General features: G+C 48.9%; 9 protein-coding genes and 1 non-coding gene across 13 annotated transcripts; 5 read left to right on the top strand and 5 right to left on the bottom strand.

The window, feature by feature from the left end:
- Positions 1-414: 414 nt before the first annotated feature.
- Positions 415-2,268, top strand: FOIG_07621 (uncharacterized protein). Of its 2 annotated transcripts, XM_031207206.1 has the most exons (3): positions 415-1,280; positions 1,352-1,954; positions 2,004-2,268. In XM_031207206.1, exons 1-3 carry the CDS (start codon positions 1,030-1,032, stop codon positions 2,122-2,124), a joined length of 975 nt encoding a protein of 324 aa, XP_031062739.1. In that variant the 5' UTR covers positions 415-1,029; the 3' UTR covers positions 2,125-2,268. The 2 variants fall into 2 exon arrangements, with proteins under 2 accessions (XP_031062739.1, XP_031062740.1); XM_031207207.1 differs by having other exon boundaries at positions 415-1,954.
- A 120-nt stretch (positions 2,269-2,388) lies between these two features.
- Positions 2,389-2,471, bottom strand: FOIG_07620. The gene has a single exon. It is a non-coding gene; the product is annotated as a tRNA-Lys (tRNA).
- Positions 2,472-3,241: 770 nt separating this feature from the next.
- Positions 3,242-4,717, top strand: FOIG_07619 (uncharacterized protein). Its single transcript, XM_031207205.1, has 2 exons — positions 3,242-3,521; positions 3,571-4,717. Coding segments are annotated over exons 1-2 (711 nt in total). The 5' UTR covers positions 3,242-3,519; the 3' UTR covers positions 4,280-4,717.
- Positions 4,718-5,142: 425 nt separating this feature from the next.
- FOIG_07618 (uncharacterized protein) lies at positions 5,143-5,735 on the top strand (the record flags this gene model as incomplete). Its single annotated transcript, XM_031207204.1, has 2 exons — positions 5,143-5,419; positions 5,515-5,735. 2 exons carry the CDS (start codon positions 5,143-5,145, stop codon positions 5,733-5,735), a joined length of 498 nt encoding a protein of 165 aa, XP_031062737.1.
- Positions 5,736-5,768: 33 nt separating this feature from the next.
- Positions 5,769-6,497, top strand: FOIG_07617 (uncharacterized protein; the record flags this gene model as incomplete). Its single annotated transcript, XM_031207203.1, has 1 exon — positions 5,769-6,497. One exon carries the CDS (start codon positions 5,769-5,771, stop codon positions 6,495-6,497), a length of 729 nt encoding a protein of 242 aa, XP_031062736.1.
- Positions 6,498-6,585: 88 nt separating this feature from the next.
- On the bottom strand, positions 6,586-8,519 carry FOIG_07616 (uncharacterized protein). Its single transcript, XM_031207202.1, has 9 exons — positions 8,381-8,519; positions 8,303-8,329; positions 8,156-8,246; positions 8,064-8,105; positions 7,854-8,008; positions 7,762-7,799; positions 7,557-7,694; positions 7,087-7,506; positions 6,586-7,032 (listed from the first exon to the last, which is right to left on the bottom strand). Exons 1-9 carry the CDS (start codon positions 8,423-8,425, stop codon positions 7,005-7,007), a joined length of 984 nt encoding a protein of 327 aa, XP_031062735.1. The 5' UTR covers positions 8,426-8,519; the 3' UTR covers positions 6,586-7,004.
- Positions 8,520-8,705: 186 nt separating this feature from the next.
- FOIG_07615 (ATPase) lies at positions 8,706-13,560 on the bottom strand. Its single transcript, XM_031207201.1, has 2 exons — positions 11,235-13,560; positions 8,706-11,189 (listed from the first exon to the last, which is right to left on the bottom strand). Exons 1-2 carry the CDS (start codon positions 12,960-12,962, stop codon positions 8,949-8,951), a joined length of 3,969 nt encoding a protein of 1,322 aa, XP_031062734.1. The 5' UTR covers positions 12,963-13,560; the 3' UTR covers positions 8,706-8,948.
- Positions 13,561-13,990: 430 nt separating this feature from the next.
- FOIG_07614 (allantoinase) lies at positions 13,991-16,545 on the bottom strand. Its single transcript, XM_031207200.1, has 2 exons — positions 15,553-16,545; positions 13,991-15,506 (listed from the first exon to the last, which is right to left on the bottom strand). Exons 1-2 carry the CDS (start codon positions 16,078-16,080, stop codon positions 14,451-14,453), a joined length of 1,584 nt encoding a protein of 527 aa, XP_031062733.1. The 5' UTR covers positions 16,081-16,545; the 3' UTR covers positions 13,991-14,450.
- Positions 16,546-16,838: 293 nt separating this feature from the next.
- On the bottom strand, positions 16,839-19,080 carry FOIG_07613 (hexaprenyl pyrophosphate synthase, mitochondrial). The gene is made up of 2 exons (XM_031207199.1): positions 17,680-19,080; positions 16,839-17,602 (listed from the first exon to the last, which is right to left on the bottom strand). Exons 1-2 carry the CDS (start codon positions 18,883-18,885, stop codon positions 17,441-17,443), a joined length of 1,368 nt encoding a protein of 455 aa, XP_031062732.1. The 5' UTR covers positions 18,886-19,080; the 3' UTR covers positions 16,839-17,440.
- FOIG_07612 (uncharacterized protein) lies at positions 17,655-20,392 on the top strand. 3 transcript variants are annotated; one of them, XM_031207197.1, is made up of 3 exons: positions 17,655-17,973; positions 18,100-19,656; positions 19,708-20,392. In XM_031207197.1, the coding sequence occupies exons 2-3, from the start codon at positions 19,369-19,371 to the stop codon at positions 20,245-20,247; spliced, it is 828 nt and encodes a 275-aa protein (XP_031062730.1). In that variant the 5' UTR covers positions 17,655-17,973; positions 18,100-19,368; the 3' UTR covers positions 20,248-20,392. The 3 variants fall into 3 exon arrangements, with proteins under 3 accessions (XP_031062730.1, XP_031062731.1, XP_031062729.1); XM_031207198.1 differs by having other exon boundaries at positions 18,097-19,656; positions 19,708-20,386; XM_031207196.1 differs by having other exon boundaries at positions 17,655-19,656; positions 19,708-20,386.
- The last annotated feature ends 38 nt before the right edge of the window (positions 20,393-20,430 follow it).

Here is a 20,430-nt window from a genome sequence, read left to right as displayed (position 1 = left end):
CTCTTTTGGGTTTAGCGAGGGGAATTCGAAGCTGTTTTGATGATTGCATCATTAATTCAGGTCCTAGCTCTGAAGCTTGAGCGCAATGGAACTGCCGTGAATTCAATGCGGAAGTATTTCACGAGAAGACTGCGGCGAACCCTGAGTTTCAAGAGACTGGGATCTATAGCTGTAGAGGCTTCAATTTTGTTACTTGGATTAAACTTCATTACGAGGTTGACGAGCACCGATCGGAGTTTGGTGACAAGTGCTATTATTCCCTTCCTCCACCTGATGATTCAAATAAAACTTAGGCCAGGCTGTTCCAGCATCGGCATCATGACATATTCATATCATTCAGGGGCAATTGTGTGATTTGAACCTTGATAATAGAAATCGAGTATTCGCAATCTCATCATTATACCTGTGGTGACTCGGAATATTGTGAGTCACCAAGATACCTTACGATTTGCTTTACTTTGTGACCCATGCAGCTGTCAACATCAATTGAACAGAAGAACACCCCAAATATTACCAATTTTCAAGCACTCAGCTCTTCAGCTCTTCAGCTCCCTCCCATCATCATTATTCCCATTAGTCCCATTAAGCCCTACCAAGCTTGACCAAAATGATCCATCTCACTCCTGTTCCTGGCCCACTTCCCAGCCAAGCAACCATCGATCGCCGGAAATGATGCGCTCATTCAACAGATCGGATCGCGTTCCTTGGACGACAGCATCAGATCGGTCCAACCTTGTTCAGCTGAGACCATGCACGCACTTAAACGTCAGAGTCAATGTACTTTAATTAGGTTGAATCGATCACCGTAAGCTATTTGCGACGCATTGTTTATACCTTTTTTTCTATGACGCTACGATTAAGAGATGGCTGGAATGACGACACGGCTGAGACCAAAAGCAATAACATTGGTTACAAAACCTGGGTGCTGGTTTGGACAAATCTTTGTTTTTCTCATCAATTGATCGCAATTGCTCAATTCGCTTGATATCACACATATTTCAATTCAAAGCTGTAAACAAGGCCGCAATCATGAAGGGCAACGATAAAGTTATCCAAGAGTTCAACGAGGTCGTCAACATGACGGCCTCGGAGCTCGAGAAGTGGCTCAAGTCGGATGATTCCAACAGTGCTGGCTGGCCAAAGGAGGATGAGAACGGTGAGACTGTCGGACATGACAGCGGTCGCAAGATTGTTGAGATCTTGAAGGAGAACCCCAAGAAGGAACCTGAGAAGTACACCGATGAGCAAGTCCAGCACATGCGCAAGGTTGTTTCCTACTGGTAAGTCTCTCACGCTGATTACGACTGTTATCAGATGCTCTGCTGGTCAATTGGATGTTAACACCCCGCAGCAAGCGACATCTTGCTCAAGAGACAAAGGCCAACAACGACAAATCGCCTGAGGAGGTCAAGAAGACAAAGTCCTACGCGTCGCTCAAGAACTGGGGCCACGATTTCCTCAAGGCTCAAGGCAAGGAGAATGGTAGTGAGAAGAAGGAAGATAGGGAAGATAGGGAAGATAGGGAAGATAAGGAAGATAAGGAAGAAGCGAACGACGACGCTGAAGATGCCGAAGAAGAAGGCGATGATGATGAGAAGCAAACCGGTGAGAAGAGAAGAGCGAGTCGAAGCCAGACTGGTTCCAACAAGAAGCGCGAGACTCGCAAGGGAGAGTCTACAAAGTCCAATGATGAAGAGGAGGAGGAGGAGGAGGAGGAGAAAGAGGAAGATGATGATGATGAGAAGAAGCAGGGACAGAAGAAGCAGTCCAATGGCCAGTCCAAGAAGTCCAACGGATCCTCAAAGAAGGAGGAAGATGCTGAAGAGGAGCAAGATGATGATGAGGGCGGTGATGACTCTGGCACAAAGAAAGGACCAAAGAAGGGTGAGACTGTGAGCTGGAACTGGGGACAGGGACAGCCCAAGGGCAAGGTCTTGGATGTCAAGGCTGAAGAGTGAGTATTCATAATTATTTATGAGATGGGTTACTAACATTGAGTGCAGTACCACGATTACGACGAAGAATGGCAATGAGGTCTCCAGAAAGGGTGATGAAGAGGACCCTGCTGTTGTATTGGACACGGGCAAGAACAAAGCTATTAAGAAGGCTCATGAGCTGAACTAGATGGTTTCTATATAGGTTTTCATTGAGTGGTAATAGAGGAAGGGAATTGTTTGTATTTTGCTGGATCTTAACATCGTAATACCATGTTTGCATTTCAACGCTGGGCTTCTTTTCACTTCTCTGTGAACATAACCCATTGACAAAAGTATTCTCAAGACACACAGTGAGCGCCTACGCGCCATCATCAATTGACACCACCAAGATATCGACAAAAATTACAAAAAAGAAAGCACATCTCAATCATGAATATGTATTTATAGGAACAGCCCGATGCGGGGGTCGAACCCGCAACCTTGAGATTGTGAACTCTTAAGAGTCTCACGCTCTACCGATTGAGCTAACCGGGCGTGCTTCGCCGGGTGATCAAGCCCGTGTGTTGAGATCAGTAGCCAGAAAGTGGTATTATATTGACGAGACGACGTAGTATCTATTGATGAGATCTTGGTGTTCTGTTGTTGGGTGCTGGTGAGGTTGTGGATGGGATAAGATTTTGTAAGAGCCTGGAACATGACAGCTTGAGGTTTAGTGAGTTGGCCAGTAAAAGCTTGTGTTGTTTGTTGTGGAAGAAAAGGAAATCGCTCTGCTGAGGCAAACCTTGGCCCAACTTGGTGGTAGCCCTTGAACTCAAGGATTTGGATGATTGAATTGGGAAAGCTTTGTGCAAAGTGAAAGGATTATGAAAATGCCCCTCTGGCTATTCTGACGACTTTCTATCAAGAACTAGCATAGGTTCCGTGTAAATAAACTGTTTTGATCCAATGCCATGTAAACAAACAGGAGCCGCCTCAATCTATAGGGTAAATCTGACGTCGATGAAGCTTCATCGTCACAAGCCAAAGTCCATGACAGCGCTTAGGACAGTGGGTCTCGATTGAGCTTCAACCGTTTCATGATACCAACAACAAACCATGATGGAGATTACCTGCGGCAAGAAATCAATATACTCTTTCACATCTCGATTCCAAGTAAAGCCCAGCTAAAGCCACTTATTGCCAGCTGCTTTCACGCACCTCTTCTCGAGTTCTCTTAGGCTCGTGCAACGAACAGCGGGTAAGCTAAGTTAGTGGATGTCAGCGCAATGTGGGGTCCGCGCCGCCTGTTTCATGAGGAGCTGCTTGCTGCAAACGGGCGCAGCACTTCCTCGAGTTAAGCTTTCCTGGAATCTTATCGTCAACGGCAACTCTGTTGCTTGCTTCCATTCCCTTCCCCTCTTTCATTACTTCTACAACGGCCTCATTTAGCGTTTCCTTTCTCTAACGTGTCATTAACATTATCTATCTTCAGCCTGTAAACTGCCTTTCTTTTCTTTGTTCTATTCGATTCTCGTTTTTTCGCGATTGCGCGGCATGATTCTTGACCTCCAATCGCAACCGTCATGACCAGTCACCCTCCATCATGTGAGAGCACCAACTCGAGATCATTATGCCCAGGACTAACAGACAACAGGATTGAACCCTCTATTCGCGTCCGTCGGGCAATTCATGCCAATGATGCGACTCTTCTCCGCCGAATTCTGAAGACACATCCCAATCTTCTCCTCAACCCCGACTCTTCACCATCCGGCCTCTCCAATTCGAACATGCACCTAGCAGCCTCCCTAGGTCACCGCGAAGTCTGCGAAGTACTCCTGCAACTCGGCCACGAAGATCCAGTCCCCGCACTCAACGAGACCCATCAAACAGCGCTGATGCTCGCCTCAGCCGGTGGCCATACCGAGGTTGTACAACTCCTCTGCGAACACGACAAAACATGCATTCTTCGTCGCGACATTCGAGGTCGTGATGCCGTGATGGAAGCTAGTCTTGGCGGACACGACACTATTGTTCAACTCCTCCTTACCTTTGTCCCAGGGGGACCTTACGACGCAGTCCGCCGTGCGGACGTGGAAGGAAATACGGCACTACATTTTGCGAGCGGGAACGGAAACTTGTTGGTGCTGCGAACGCTGCTGGCGGCGGGCGCGGATATACATAAGCGCAACATTTGGAACTGGACACCGGCTGCGTACAGCGCTACTGTTCAGGCTGAGGTCTATTTAAAGGGTTTGGTGAATGAGGTTGGAAAGAGACAGCAGCAGCAACAGAAGAGGGAGATTGAGTCGGCTAAGAAGGGAGGCGGAGTTCGAGTTGTTGAAGCCACAAGCGATGAAGACTGATTCAGGCAGAGTTGCCGAATCTGCCAATGCGGCTCTTCCATGCCGCCTGATGTGCGTCGGATCTCATGACCTGATGTCGACATCGACACCAGCAGAACCGGCTTCACACATCCAATCATTTCTTCGACTCTTATCAAATGCCTTTCGCCATCTTTTTTCAATTTTGTCAGTCTACAATACTCAGGAAAGCGTCACGGAGTTAATCTGAATTGAATCGATTCACTATGCATTGTCCATCAACTGTTTTTGACCTGCGCCATTCACAACCAACTGTCGCCCGATCTGAATGGTGTTGCATGTTCACTCACAGCATGTCCTGTCGATCTAATGCATGATTACAACCATTCCAGCTGCTCTGACGAACCAGATATTCACTGCATTTTCAGGCGGACAACCACTACGAACCAAGCCAAGTGATTGGATACCAGGCATCAACCGAGCCGTGTGGCAAGTTCATGTGTGATGCACGACACGCTGACAGGGTTGTACCGTCACGAGGCTGTGTTCGTTAACTGCGTATCACATCTGAAGTTGACCTGAATAGCTTTGCCCCGGGAACTTCATCCAATCGTACCCCGCATCGCCGTCGTTTAAGAATAGCTGCGAGGTTGACGTAATGGCTGGTGAATCACTTTCAGCTCATGAGTCTCGTGACTCCTGTGAGAACATACTCACGAACAACCCGACGTCTTGCCTACACTACCTCTGCTTTGGAACCTGATTCATCGCCAAGACGTGTAGTTGATCATGTCAAGATCTCTGTTCCTCAGCAGCATAAATAAACACTTCCATCGTCTCACGAACTTGTTCCTGTCAACCAGCCGTCCATCATTCTCCTCAGTTCGTTTTTCAGACTCGTCCTTATGTCCAACTCAAGCCCGGTTCACTGTAGGACTATTGAGGACGTCCCGCTGCCATATCCCGCTTCCAAGCTGATCATCACCCAACGTCTTGAAGCATCACAAGAATCACCTTTCTGGGCGTGGATCATTGTTGGTGCATTCTACGACAGACAAGATAACGTCCTTTGGAGCACCGAGATCTTCGCTGGTCGCTTGGACATAGATTCGGACTCTGGCGACGAGTCTAGTGATACTTCGTCTGTGGCGGAGAGTTACACTGAGGAGACAGGTTCTTCAGGTAAACACTGATTCCTTGAAGATTTGCCTCAGACATTCATGCGCAGAATGCTCTATATAAGGCACTGTGTCTTCCACAATTCTGACTCTCCTCAGATATCTTCTCTTCCTACCAAGAACGATCCTATCATCACAACGAAGCTTTGAACTATCAAGTGCCTCCGGCCCACCGAGTCTTTCCATATTGGAGCCAATCTCCGCCATACGCTATACCACCAACTTGGGATCCAACAACCCAAGGTCAAGTTCCCGGCTTCTGGCAAGCATCTTTCGATCCGAACGTTCGTCGTTGGGTTCATACCTGGCAACCTCTCTGACTCCCCTCCCCTCCCCTCTCGTGAACAACCACCATGTCTGGTTGGAACCCAATCAACGGTCGTGACGCTACAGGCTCACGACCGAACTACTCACCCGTTGGTGCACCGATCCCATCGCAGGGTCAGCCGTACGTTCCTCATCTTGGTGGCCCTGGGTATAACTTTGGTCTAGCTCCCCCCGTGTATGGCTATATGTACCCCGGCACAGCTGCATATGGCCAGCCCGTTTACGGATTCCCTCCTCAGGGGCCAGTTGCTGGGTTTCAGACTCAGCAGACTTACGCTCATCAGCCCAACGGGACTGGTAACATCCTTCCTCGCCAGGCGCAGCCCATTCCTCAGATTGATCCGAAGATGCCTGCTGCGCAGATGACGAACTCCTCTGGTGGTGTTGGCTGTGAGCCGGGATACAACTACTTCTTCCCTGCCAACCATACCAAGGTGCATGTATTCAAGAGCGATATCCCCCCTTGGCAGCTGCAGGCGAACGCCCAGATTCCCTTTATCGCCTCGCACGTTCCCACCTCGACGAAACTAGGCGATCTCCTGAAGGGATTTGGCTGCACCAATCCCTCAGCCAAGAAGAACATCTGCTTCGAGCTCTACAGTGGAGGAAATGGCAAGTGGTACAAGGGGTACTCATTCACGGGCGACGACAAGGATGAGATCGGCAAGACCATGGATGAGGTTGGCTGGGACTCGTCCAGGACTGGTAACAAAGGAGAGAAGCCTGTTGTCTGTCTCTGGTTCTGCAAGAGCTAACTTGGCTTGGTGCTGCAAAAGGCGATTTGGGGCAAGGATAGTTGCTGGACGTGGATTTTGTTACTGTTGTTCTTTGCTGGTGGAACGTCAAGTACATTTCATCTTTGAGCATTGGAGTTTGTGGTTTATGTCGCTGGCTTTGTTACTAGCTATGCAATCAATTGAGACGTCTGAATTCCTCCCATGATGCTTGCTTCAGTAATCTCGAACCGTGATGTTATAGGTCCAAGATACCCTTGGTTACGCCAAGATGTTGATCCGATGTCGTGACGCTAGGACCCTGTACTAGAGCTTTTGGTTGCATGATCTGCATGAGGTACCAAGTCTATTTCAACGCCGTGTAAGATGTCACACGAGAAGAACTGTCCGGTAAAAATAGCATGGCGTTACGAAATGGAAACCTTAGCTTTGCCCAAAAAGAAAGCTGAGTTACATAGCTCCATCCTCGCGCTTAACCCCACGTTCTCAGGTACCGCAACACCAACGCTCTCTCTTCAGACTACTATACTACGGCTTCCTCCCGTAAATGGAATAACTAAGATTCGGTTAGTGTTGATACGTGATAGCATGACCCGGAAGCTGAACTCACATCGGCCAGTAGGCGTGAACCTTCCTATCCCCCATAGTCTTCCTCACATCCATCAGAAACACAGTAGTATCCTCCACACTCCACCCATGTCCCCTCGTCAGCGCCGCCATAGTAATTGCCTCCAAACCACTCGAAAAGTTCTCATAGCACCAAGCCCCCAGCTCTTTATACTTCTTATCCTTCGGCCACGAATTGCTCGGCCACCTGAACCTCTCGATCTTGACATCCACGAAGCCAATCTCCGTCATGACGTCTACTAGCGCTGGGATATCTACATAAGGACGCCCAAACCGCTCTGATGCCTCTTGTAGGAGCTTGAGACACTTGAGGAGTGCGTTATCGGGCTTTACGGTGTCGTCGTCGGATTTGATGGTGAGATCTGCTTCTTGGAGTTCGAGATAGCCGTTGGGGGTTAAGTTTCTGAGATTTGGTTAGATGGGTTGTAGTTGGGGTGTGAAGGGGGGATGTACTGGAAGCATTGGGTGAGGTATTTCTTCCAGTCGCTGATGCAGGAAGTCATGAAACGGCTGTGGATGTAGTCAAATGGCTTTGAGTAGGTCCACTCGTCTTCGATATCGTCAATCTCAAAGGTCACGTTAGGGGGGATGCTGTACCACATAGTTAGCACTGTACAGACTAACTGATAACTATTTCATGCAAGTATATAAAACTCACAAGCTTGGTTGAATAGGGGAGAGGTCGACGCCGATGACCTAGATCGTCAGTTTCTCCAAATCGTTGGAAAGGATAGTTCGAATTGCACTTACTTCTGCTTCTGGGTGTTCATCCGCAAAGTCCATTGCCCAAATACCCGTGCCAGTTCCCAGGTCCAAGACATGGTTCACTTTTGTGTCTGGATAACATGGCGGTGCGAGGCCAAGCTTATCGCCAAAGGTGAGCAGGAACAGATTATGCTGTAGATCTAGGCACGTAATCAGCAACTGAAGATTGAAAACTGATGTAAATGCAGGTCATACCTAATCTTTCATTCTCCCTCTCATCATTCGGCAAGACATACTCTAGAAGTGGAATTAGAAGGCTCTGGACAAGTTGAGACAGTGTAACTTACTGCCGTCTTTGTACGCATGATACGTCCTCCCGTTTTCACAGCGGTAATTGAAGATTGACTCAGATACACTTGCTGTAGTAGATGCAGAGTCCTAAAGCCATGCATATTAGCATCTAAGATATGCCATGGATTGATTGGTTACTATACCTCACCCAACGTGGACTCATTATTCTCCTAGACCAATATGGTCAGATGTACTCACAGAAGCTCAATGTACCTGCTTACCTGCTCATCCGGTATAACAACAGGCTGTTCGTTCGTCTCAGCCATCTTAGCGTGAATTGATTGCTTCTGTTGAGATATTAAACCGCCTCAACCATTGGGAGGATGGACTGATTCTTATGGTGAACATGCATGCTTGGCGAGACCTGTGATTGGCGAGGGATGTTGCCTGACATTTTGCATGCTTGTTGGTTATACATGCCAGACACGACCAACAACACCAGGTTCCCCGCCTCTGCATCAGGAAATGCCACGTGTTGTTACTTGGAAGAGAAGCGGTCCTTAAGAAAGGAACACATCTTTATGATTCTCTGTGCTCCGAGTATGTAGGGAGTAGTCTAAGGATTATTGAGATAGTTGGTGCCTGTTGGTGTTTAGGATGATCCAAGATGGGACACTACCGGGTGACCAGCGCTTTTATCTATCCTAAGTTATGAAAAGCCTTGGGTATATTTCTTTGTGATCTAGGATAGTTTAGGATAACTTATGATGAGTTGAGATCAACTTGGATGACCTTTTGTCCTTTATTTTCGACTCCTGATTCAGAGTCTTTAATCACTAGTCATCCTCTCTATTCCTTCACGCTCTCATCATTCTTCTTCCTCCCCTTCCAATGAGTCCTAGCCATCTTCAACAACCCCCAAGCCAGTAATCTATACACCACCACACAAGCCGCCAAGCACGCCACATTAACAACAGGATCAACATCAAAGTTATACAACTCCAACACCTGCTGCCCCGTCTCAATCGGACACTTCCCATTCTGTAGTCTCTGCTCCTCATTACACGTAAACGTAATATCCCGCAGTGAGTACGGCGCTACAGCTCGTGTGCCGTACCGAATGGGGGAGAGGTAGTTGAACGCTTTGAAGAGCTCCGGCATGTCGATGGAGAGAATACCAGCCATTGTGTTAGCCAGCGCGAGGAACACGCCCATGATGTTGACGGCGAAGCCGGTGTGGCCGAAGAGCGTGTTGAACATGATTCCCAAGGACTCACCACATGATACGATTCCAAAACAAGCAAACACCGAAACAAAGTACAGCGTCGCAGTCCGCGGAAGATCAACAGCAATAACTCCCAAAACACCAAAGATCATACAACTGATAATCTCAAACGGCACCTCCAGAATCGTATATGCCGCCAAGAACGCATGCACACTATAAACCCCATCATCATCCTCTCTATAAAACACATCCCTTTCATTCGGATAGATCGCCGTGTTCTGCAACATGCCCACAAAGTAAAACGCTCCAATCTCCTGCACAAAGCCCATTCTGTTCTGGACGGAGTAGTAATCGTTGTCGAAGGGCGCGAAGAATAGGGCGAGGACGAGGGCGAGGCCGATTACTTGCATGAGGCGTGCGACGATGAGCTCGGGTTGGCGGTAGGTGTTTATGGTGGCGCGGTGGAGGAGGAGGGGGAGGGATGTTGTTATGGGGGCGCGTTTGCGGATGAGGGCGCCGAGTTCCGCGGGGGTTGAGAGGTTGGCTTTGTTGAAGGAGCGGCGGTGTCTTGTGTTCTGGCTGTTGTGTTGTTCAGGGGTATCTTTGATGCTTTCATCTCGAGTGCCAGCAGGCTTTTCGTTGGTAGAAGAACTCTCTTCTTTCCAATGATCGATCAGTTTCTGAACTCGCTTTCGAGACTCCAACTCTCTTCCTTCCTGTTGAAGATCGATAGTGATCATATCGAGTGCAAAGTCAGCCGGGTTGGTATGTGTTGGACACTCGTATCCATGGCGCGCAAGATATCCGAGCATGTCCTTTCCAGGACCAGAGTAGACTTGCGAACCGCCTCTTGCTAAAAGTAAAACGTTTCCAAACTCCCTGAACAGATCGGATCGAGCTTGATGGATCGTGAGAATAAGAGTTCGACCTTCGTTGGCAAGACCTTGAAGAACTTCCATGATAGAATTCGCGGTAAAAGCATCCAACCCAGAAGTTGGTTCGTCCAGAAGAAGAATACGAGGATCAGTGAGAACTTGTACTGCGATGGAAACTCGACGTTTCTCTCCTCCAGAAATACCCTTGACAAGTTCACCCCCAATGAGGTTATCAGCACAATCCTTCAAACCCATCTTCAACAATACATCTTCTGCCCGACGGTTCTTCTCCTCTTTGCTCATGAAAGACGGCAGGCGAAGACCAGCGGCAAAGCGGAGTGTCTCACGAACTGTAAGTGATGGCAGCAGCGCATCATCATCTTGACAGACATATGAACAAACTGATCGAATAACCGAATCCGAAGGGACAGCGCCGTTGAAAGTGAGCTTTCCAGCTGGTCGATACTTCGTCCCCACGGAATTCCGCAGTCTCAGAGCCATTGAGTTGAGAAGTGATGTCTTTCCACTCCCCGAAGGACCCATAATCACATTCAAAACTCCCGCGCTGAACGTCGCATTTACAGGATTAAGAATCGTCTTTGTTGGTAATTTCTTCCCCAATTGAGTTCTCTTATCCAAAGCAAGCGAGAATTGGTTGAGTTCCAGGTCAATGGCTCGAACGTCTGCGACTGATCGTGCAGTCATCTTTTCTTTTCCAGCAGAAAGATCGGTATCTGAGACACGAGCACGCGCAATCGTCATTTCGACTTTGAGAATATGAAGTCCAATGACTGAAAGCACGACGAAGAATATGACGAAGGCGAGGCACACAAGGATTGGCTTAGCAACCCAGGCTTTGGGGAAACCGAGAGATGCCATTACATATGAGCCCGTGTACTGTTTACATCGCGGGTCGGATTCGTCGCCGAAGGGACAATCGTAGAAACTCCCTTCAAACTCGTTTCCGCAGTACGCGCTAAAGACGTAGAACTACGCATGTCAGTATTAGACATATGAGTGAGTGTAGGATCATACCGTGTAAGTGAGCCATTTGAGCCATCGGACGTAGACAGGCAGACTGTTCACGTTGATGAACATTCCACAAGCCATACTCTGCAGCGTAAAAACCAGATTTGCTATCACACTCGCTCCAGCAAAGTGTCTAACCGTAGCAACACACGTCATGGCACACGTTACAGCAATGTACTGGTTCAACAATGTGATCGCAAAGAAGGTAAAGAACTTCTCAACATCACGATCAAATCCAGCCATGAAGTAAAAGATAACCGAGAAGAGAAACGGCGCAGCCACATCTTCTGTAACCATCCGTGCGATTCTTCGTGAGAGTACAAATGGGAGGGCATCGACGCATCCTTCAGAGTTCTCGCGGTCGAAGGTGGGAATGTCGAATGTCATGCGGTAGACTTCGAAGATGAGGATGAGGTATCCCTGTAGACCGGCAGCTGTGTATAGTCCACCCTGACGAGATCGAATGCCGGCTTGGTCGCGACCGAGATCGAAGAATAGGTATCCGCAGACAAGACCCATGAAAATAGCTTCGGTGAGAGTAGCTGCCATACCGAGGGGATCACGGTATGTAACTTTGAAGGTACGATCGGTAAGAACAGTGAGCTGTCGCACGAAACCCGCATGCTCCTCTGCCTTTTTATCCTTCTTCTTCTTCCCATCGCCAATATCAACAGTATCAAGAGGTCGATGCCGCTTCTGCGTCGCTTCGTTCCAAGCACTCTTCAACCTCTCAACCTTAGCAGAAGTTTCTTGTTCCAACTCAGGAGTACGATTATCAACGGCCGCGATGTCAATGATGAACTCAGCAGGATTAACGAAAGGAGGGAGTTGAAACCCTAGGTCTGCGAACCAAGGAACAGCATCTTTGATAGCGCCCGAGAACACAGGGCTACCTTTTGTAAGAACAATAAGATTATCGAAAAGATCCCAGATTTCAGAACGAGGTTGATGAATCGTCGTTATGATCGTGCGCCCCTTTTGCGCAAGGGTCTTGAGCGTTCGTACAAGTTGGTATGCACTCGTCGCATCAAGACCGGTCGTAGGCTCGTCGAGGAAGAGGACCGATGGGTTGGCGAGGAGTTGTACACCAATACTCGTTCGCCGTTTCTCGCCACCTGAACATCCATGATGCTGCGAGTTGCCAATCCGTGTATCGGCGCATTCTTTCAGTCCAAGTTCAAGAATGACTTCTTCAACAACTCTATGGCGTTCTTCAGCGGTCGTCGACGGCGGTAGTCGCAGATCAGCTGAGTATCGCAACGTTTCCCTAACAGTGAGTGTCGGTAGCAGAATATCCTGCTGCATAACATACGCAGCTCGAACATTATGAACTCCAACTTTCCCGTTAAACGTCACAGCTCCCTCTTGACTTAATCTCGAGCTCAGAACTCTTTCAGCGACTGTGTTGAGCAGCGTTGTCTTTCCCGAGCCACTGCCTCCAATAATAGCCGTTAACGTTCCAGGTTGAAGATCGGCGTTTACGGCGTTGAGTAACGGCTTCATCTTTGGAGCGGTGCTGAACTTTGAGGAGAACAAATCTCCGTATGTCGAGGGAGCAAGCCATGACGGTGCTGTGTCAACTGATACGGCCAAGTTGTGAAGTTGAACATGAACAGCTTGAACATCGTCGAGAGAAAGATGGCCCCCGGAAAGATGGTGAATACCAGGATCTATCGAAAGATCCGGCGAACTGGTTCTGTCAATCTTCTCAACGTCGGGATCATGATGCGACATGATTGCAGTTTGTCGTAAGCGCGATCGAAGGCCAAATGTTATCTGTTGGTCCAAGCCCGGGACATTATAGCATCAAGAGCAGTTATATCAGTAAGCTCGTTCTTATTATCCAGAATATTCAGGCTGGTTTAAATCTATGACGCCCAGTATAATAGCCTTAAAAAGAGGAACAAGAAGCGAAATCCGACAATCACCACTCCACGAGAGATCCCACTGCATAAGACCCAACGGTCCTCGTCCCAAAGAGGTAATTCATGGTCAAGTCTGTATACATAAACGAGCTTCCAAGGTTAATACCCGAGAAGAGCGCCTGATTCGCTGGGTTTGTTCTAGAGTCGGATGAGGTTTTTGATGGGTGTGGAGATCGGGGAATGGAAGCGAGGTTGCGGGGGCAAGGATCTAGGCCGAAAGAATTGATCGAGAAGGAGATGGGCTTGCGATGCGTGTGATTTGTGGAATTGTGTTGGTGGAGGGTGCATTGTTGCTGACGTGGAGAAGGTTGATATTTCGGAGTTGGTCAGTTCCGAGCAAGGATGGATTGAAGAGGGAGGTCAATTCACATGCTTCTTTATACTAACAACACCAAACTATATCTCACTGTCATAGAGGATGACTGTGTAAGACTCCTTCAACAATAAGCACAGTAGTCGCCAATGAACCCCTCAGAAAGTCAATCTCACCTGGTGTCTAACCTTCATGATCAATGCCGCTTACACCTCGCTTATCACTCCCATGATCCCTGGAAAGAACTTTCGCTAACATGTCCCAAAGAGAACATGTCTAGCGCTTGGCGTCCACTTCGGCTGCGAAACGATGCAACCGTCTCTTTCGCCTAAGCCGAGGTTTCTTAAGATTCGATGCGACTTAAGCGAGCTCTTAACGGTTTTCGCGAGACATGGTTTATTTCGTATAGCATGATGATACGGTAATCTTATCCGTTTAAGAGTGTTTTACGGGGTAGCTAATAAGAATCATGAGTTGAACAATGCGAATGATGCTGTGGAATGGAATTGCCTGGGGGCAAATGACTCAAGGTCAAGAAATTGAACGAGGGGATGAAGCTAAGAGAGGTAGTCAAGGAGCCCGTTCAATATCTCAAATTAATACGAATATTGCTCATCTAGATCGAGGTCTCGATTCGTCTCATTCCGCCAATTGACTAGACTAGAAGCATGAAGAATAGAACAATAATAATAAATAACGACCTTCAATAGATCGGAGGAGAACCTCCAAATGCCTCACACCAAATCTCAAAATGCATCGTCAACCCCACAATTTCTCCAAATCATCTTTCTTCGTGCTACGCTCAAGACACATCAAAAGCTCACATGCACATCAAAGACAATCCAATGACGCCACAATCTCATCAATCTTCAATCTCATTACTCATGCTATTCGATAAGAAAAACACAAACCCAAGACATAGATGATAATAAAATACAATTCTATCCGCCAACGCCCAAAATGCTATCTCATCATCAAATCATTTCAAAATGTTCGCTTCTCAGTGATGCTCTCGCCCAAAGGCTTGCCAACCACAAACCCAGAGTTGGCCGCTCCAAGCTCAAAAACCTTGTTACCACGCAGCCAAGTCTCCTTCACACGACCAGTGAATTGATGGCCTTCCCACGGTGAACAGCGGTTCTTCCATCGCATATCGCCCTGTGAAAACGTCCACTCGTCTGCATCGTCGAAGACACAGATATCTGCATCCATGCCGACTCTGATAGCGCCCTTGCGATGCGAAAGACCGACTTGGGCGGCTGTGGCTTGGCAGCAAAGACGAACAATGTCGGTGATGCTGGGTGTCTTGGAGAAGGCGCTGCGCTTCTTGGCTGCGGTGTGAAGGATGGGGAGACCAAGACCGACTGAGGAGATGCCGCCCCAGGCTGCGAAGAAATCACCGCGTTCCTTTTCGGCGTTCTGGGCTTCAGAGTGTGTTACGTCGATGCCTGAGTCATTGTGGGGGATGTTGGGTCGGTCGGTGTCGAGATGCTGAGGGAGGAGCTTGAGCTGGGGTGTGCAGGGTGAGTGATCCGACACAACAGTCTTGATGCATGAGTCCTCAGCGACGAGCTCTTCCCAAAGACCATCGCGGTTCTTTCCCTCGCGAATAGGAGGACAGCACTTGTGTCGAGTGTCGCCCTTCTCGATCTCCTCAGCTGTAAGGCCGAGGTAGTGGAAGCAAGTCTCAGCTGTAATGTTGATGCCTGCCTTGCGAGCTGCCTTGAGGAGAGGAATGCACTGGGTAGCAGACAGGTGAACGATGTGAAGGTGTAGCGAGGGGGCAATGTGTGCTTGGCTGAGAATCTCCTCGATGGCATATGTTTCGAAAGCAGGGGGTCGAGATTCGAGGAAGGTCTTGTATGCGGTGAGTTCACCGGTGGGAGCGAGCGGAGCCTCTGAGGTCTGAACGTCATCGCCGACGGATTGAGTAATGGGAGGGATCATTTCGGCGTGGAACATGAGAGTGGTAGGGCTGTCCTTGAGAGTCTCCATGGCGAGGGCGATGTCTTTGGAAGACACGGCAGGGAACTCATCAACCTATGAATGTCAGCTTGCGACTCAACTTACAAAACAGGAAACTTACACCAGACTCGATCAAGAATCCTTTAAATCCTCGAACACCAGCTTCAACAAGAGGTCTCAGCTCATCAGCATTACCAGGAATAACACCGCCATAAAATCCAACATCAACCCAGCACTGTCCCCGACTCGCCCTCAACTTCTCCTCAAACCCACTAAGAGTGGTCGTAGGAGGAATAGCATTCAGCGGCATATCAACAACGGTAGTGACACCACCGCTAGCAGCAGCACGGGTACCAGTCCAGAAGCCCTCCCACTCCGTACGACCAGGCTCGTTCAAGTGAACATGAGCGTCGACGAGACCGGGCAGGAGAAGCTTAGGAGTATGGTCGACGTACTCTGTACCAGCAGGGAAGCTTGTTGGGGGGAGGACTTCGGGGATGACAGAGATGATCTTTCCGGTGATGGGGCTGACGACAATGGAAGCAGGAGTGATGGCGAGAGAGTCATCGGGGAGAGTGACGACTACTCGAGAGGATACGAGGACGGAGAGAGGGCCCTCAGGGTATTGCTCAGCGTTTGAAGTTGTCATGATGGGCAAAAACAGCGTTGCTGAACCAAACAGGGGAGGAATAAAGAAAAGAAAAAAAGAGAACGAAACTCAATCTCAAACAAAAAAGATAAAGCTACAGCTTATCAAAAAATCCGGGGAATCCTAGTTTCTATCCCTTTTCGTCCTCGTGCTTCTCGCCGAGGTCTTCTCTTATCCCTTATCTCTACACCTGTTGGAGGGGCTGACCACGGGATTGGTGGGGTTGTGTTGGCTTCAAAGATAAGAACAAACGTCAGATGAGGACGGCGCAGATAAAGATAAGAGCGCAGGCTAAGATCGAGTGATCGGAGAATTTCCTTATCAAAGAGGACAAGACAATTGGTTCAACGAGTGTTGCTCTACAGAAAAGAAGGGGAAGAGGGAAGAAAAAGCCACCCCCAGAATCCGGGAATGGCCTCGCTCTTATCGAGATTTCTCGGCTCGGGGAAATATCGTACATATTTCATTATTCGATCAAAACCTCAAGTTCCAGTTTGCTGTTCCTGATCCCCGTTGCGGCTTTCAGGTCCCACTTACAGAAAAGCTTAGCTTATCGAGCCTCGAAAAATCCAGAATTTCAGGGTCCATCGGACACTGCCGACGTCCGCCTGGCCAATCAGACACTGAACCCTTCACGCCGATGGTGATTGAATCGAGTAACCATCGAGTAATGCCATCGCGGGATAGGTAAGTTCCCAACGGTGCGGCTTCGGATGTATTCGTTAGTTTTCGGGTTTTTATGGCTTTTCTTGGTGCACTGAGGCTATTCGGGGTCTACGAGAAGAACAGTCAGCAGGTGTGTTCTCGTGTTGAGGGCCGAATGACTGCAGAACACGTTTTCATTACTCGATCAAAAGCCCATCGTCGTGGTGTTGTTGTTGCCCCCGCGGAGGTGCATTGATCATGATCTAACTGGGGATTACTCGATCACCTAATTCGGCAACACTCCATCATCACAGCGAGTATTACATGGGTATTACTCGATCAAAACATCAAGTTCAGCATACACACATCCTCCGTACCCGAGGTTACCAAAGTCTAAAGCTCCCTTGCCAAGCTCACGCCCTCTTATGACACGTTAAGTACAGTAAATAGTAAGAACAGTATAATCATACATGCATCACTTTCCTGTCCCATCTAGACGTTCTCGTTCTGTAACAAAGGGAGTCTAAGCACAATCATACAGTACACCGCCATGCCCCAGCTGACCAAAAACCCTCCCATGACTTTTTGACCAAAATGTTGCTTTTTCTCTCGTCCTCCGTCACGAAAAAAATAAATGTGATGCGATGTGATGCGATATTCGTACACGGCGTATATCCCGCCTTTTTCATCTTTCCCTCCCTGTAAGTTATGTCCGTTACTTCTGTCGCTTGAGCGACTTATGCGCCATCTCAATCAATCCGTCCTTAGCCTCACTCTCGGGGAATTCCGCAATCGAGGCAATAGCTTTATCCACGTATTCTTGCGCGAGAGCCCTCGTCTGCTCAATACCGTCGCTCTGAAGAACCAACTCACGTGCCTGTGCCGTTGTTAGCATGGATTATCTCCAACAGATGTGATTCGTCGGGTGACAAAGAGTGAATGCAGCCAACTTACCCTTTGTACGTCACCCTCCTGGGCAAACTTGCGGCCAACGAGGGCTCCGAGTTCCGGCATCTGCTTCCAAGCAAATAGCAGTGGTGCCGTCGCGAGTCCCAGCTCCAAATCTGCCCCCGCAGGCTTACCCAGATCCGATCCGCTCTGTGTATAATCCAAAAGGTCGTCTACCAACTGGAAAGCCAATCCCAGGTTTCGTCCATACGAGTAAGCTGCATCGACTGTCACAGCATCCGTGTTACCCAGCAAAGCGGCAGCTCGGCAAGACTTTGAGATAAGCGATGCAGTCTTGAGGTACGTCTTTTGCAGGTAGTATGTGACAGTCTCCTCCGACCACTTGGGATTCCTCTCGTCCCGCTCCGTGTTCTTAAGCTGCATGAACTCGCCCTCCACGAGGTTAGCAATAACAGTAGCCAGCAGCTCGACAACCTCTGGGTTTCGAAGACGAGCCAGCGCAACAGATGCCCTGCCTAGCAAGAAATCACCAGCCAGAACAGCCATCTTGTTGCCAAACTCCAAATTTGCCGAGGGCGAACCACGTCGAGAAATAGAGTGATCGATAACGTCGTCGTGAAGGAGAGAAGCCGTGTGGATCAGCTCCGTGATTTCGGCAAGCCGTCGCTGGCTGGGAAGAATATCGGAGTTTGCATCGGGGACTTCTTGTTCGAGAGATGATAGAGGCTGAGCAGAGGGGTTCACATCGGCGAGGATCTGAGCTGGCGATATCGAAGTGTCGACGCCACGGTGAGTAACTATAGGAGCCGTAGGAGGAGTCTTTGGGCAGAGATATGTAGCTCTGCTCATGAGGAGAACGATCAATGGTCTGACATGCTTGCCCTCAGCCTGGGTATAATATTTGGCAGCACGGTCAAGCGAAGGATGACCAGAACCGAGGAGTTTTCGAATGTTGCCCGTGAGGAACTTCATCTCTTTGGCGACAGTCCGCAGAGGATCGACATGCATTGCATCCTTGGAAGCCTTCTTAACGACATTGCTTACAACGTTGGAAGCGACTTGAACAGCCGCACCCCAGGCTGAGTCCCTTCGAGGACTAGTATGCAACGAAGCGCTGTGTATCCTCGAGGGAGATCGACTGACGGTCAATTGTCTGCACAGAGCGCAAGCCGGAGCAGCAGCGCTTGTCCTCGTCCACAAGGCCTGTCTGTTCATAGTGCCGCGCACCACCGAGGCCCCCGGACGGAGCATCGTAGCGGACCTTTATGGATAATTCCCAGACGGTGAATAAATCGAGTGTTATAACGGCATTCGTTTAATTATATCGTCTTGTCCGGGACGTTCGTAGGCGGTGGTAGTTCGAGATCGTCAATGGCGAGGGAAATTTTGTTCGATGGCTGCTGGATTCTCGATTGATCCGATTCTCTAAACTTTTCCAGCTCTAGCTGTGTTCTGCTAAGCCGGGGGGTTTGCGGGTCCGTTCGGCGGGCAGCCGATAACAGGCCGTCAAGAGACGGAATGTGATTGGACGGACTGGGTATGGGGCCGTTGAGCTAAGCGTCAGCGGATGAATCGCTACGGAACTGGCCTGGAAATAGATGCCTGTTGATCAAGCTTTGGCCTTTGATACGTTTCAATTAAGCATCAACGACAGCTCACCACGACTTTACCACTATTGAGCTTGTACCGGTTGTTTGAACACGATAACTTGCATAAGAAGTGCTACAGAACAACATGGTGCTACTCACAATGACGTCCTCTATTCTGGAGGCGTTGTCGATTGTCGAAGCTACAGAAACACCACAAATCGAAGATCATGACGGAACAGAGGAACAAGAATCACAACAACCCACCAAAGAACCTACTTTAGACGACCCGAAACTTGGAAATCCCATATCGCATGGCCAAATAGTTGATCTGTGGAAGCAACTGAAAGCTCAAGGCAACTCATACTTCACCCTCGAACAACTTCTTCGCGGCGCATCAGTCTACATCCCTCCTCCGCCTCCCAAACCCGAACCCGTAAGTCATCCCAGATCTCCTCTTCTTCGTTCCTCATACTGACCACTGTAGTCCCCCGAATACAAAGCTCTAATGGCCCGTCTCCGCCGCGAAGAAGAAGCCCGCACCTACGAACGAATGATAAACCCACCTCCCCAACACGAAACCTTCAAAGACCACTTCCCCTCCAGCGCCGCCGCCTTCGCCGCCGCAAATCGACCAACATCCTCCGCAGACCTCGGCGACGACGACATGGCGATGGAAGAAGTGCACAAGCAAGTCACGCTGATCATCAACTTCCTCGTCAGTATCGCCGGCGTCGCAGGAACATTATGGGTTACAGCTCGGTGGTGGAGTTTGCCGGCACGGATGTTTCTGACGATGGGAGGGAGTATTCTTGTTGCTATTGCGGAGGTTGTGGTGTATAATGCGTATATTTGGAAGATGGACCAGGGGAGGAAGAAGCATGGGAAAGTTAAGGAGGTTAGGGAGGTAGTTGAGAGTTGGGTACTAGGGAAGGATGAGGATGAGAAGAGTGTTTTGATCAAGGAGAAGGATAGAACGGAAGATGGAGTGAGGAAACGAAAGACAGAAGCGAAGGTCGAGACATGATCCAAGCATATACCGTAATATCATAATATTTAATTGGAAGAGAATGAGGACACCAGCTTCACACCTGGCAATGCGATATTCGCTTCACATCGATATCGAGGCTTCTTCACAGCAATTGACAAATTCGATATGGCCATAATCTTACCTGGATAAAATCATGATCATGATTCGAGCAAAAGCACG

The sequence above is a fragment of the Fusarium odoratissimum genome, assembly GCF_000260195.1.
Source record: "Fusarium odoratissimum NRRL 54006 unplaced genomic scaffold supercont1.11, whole genome shotgun sequence".
In the NCBI taxonomy this organism is placed as follows: domain Eukaryota; kingdom Fungi; phylum Ascomycota; class Sordariomycetes; order Hypocreales; family Nectriaceae; genus Fusarium; species Fusarium odoratissimum.
The sequence above is the reverse complement of the archived record's forward strand: the minus strand, read 5'-3'. Positions and strand labels throughout refer to the sequence as shown.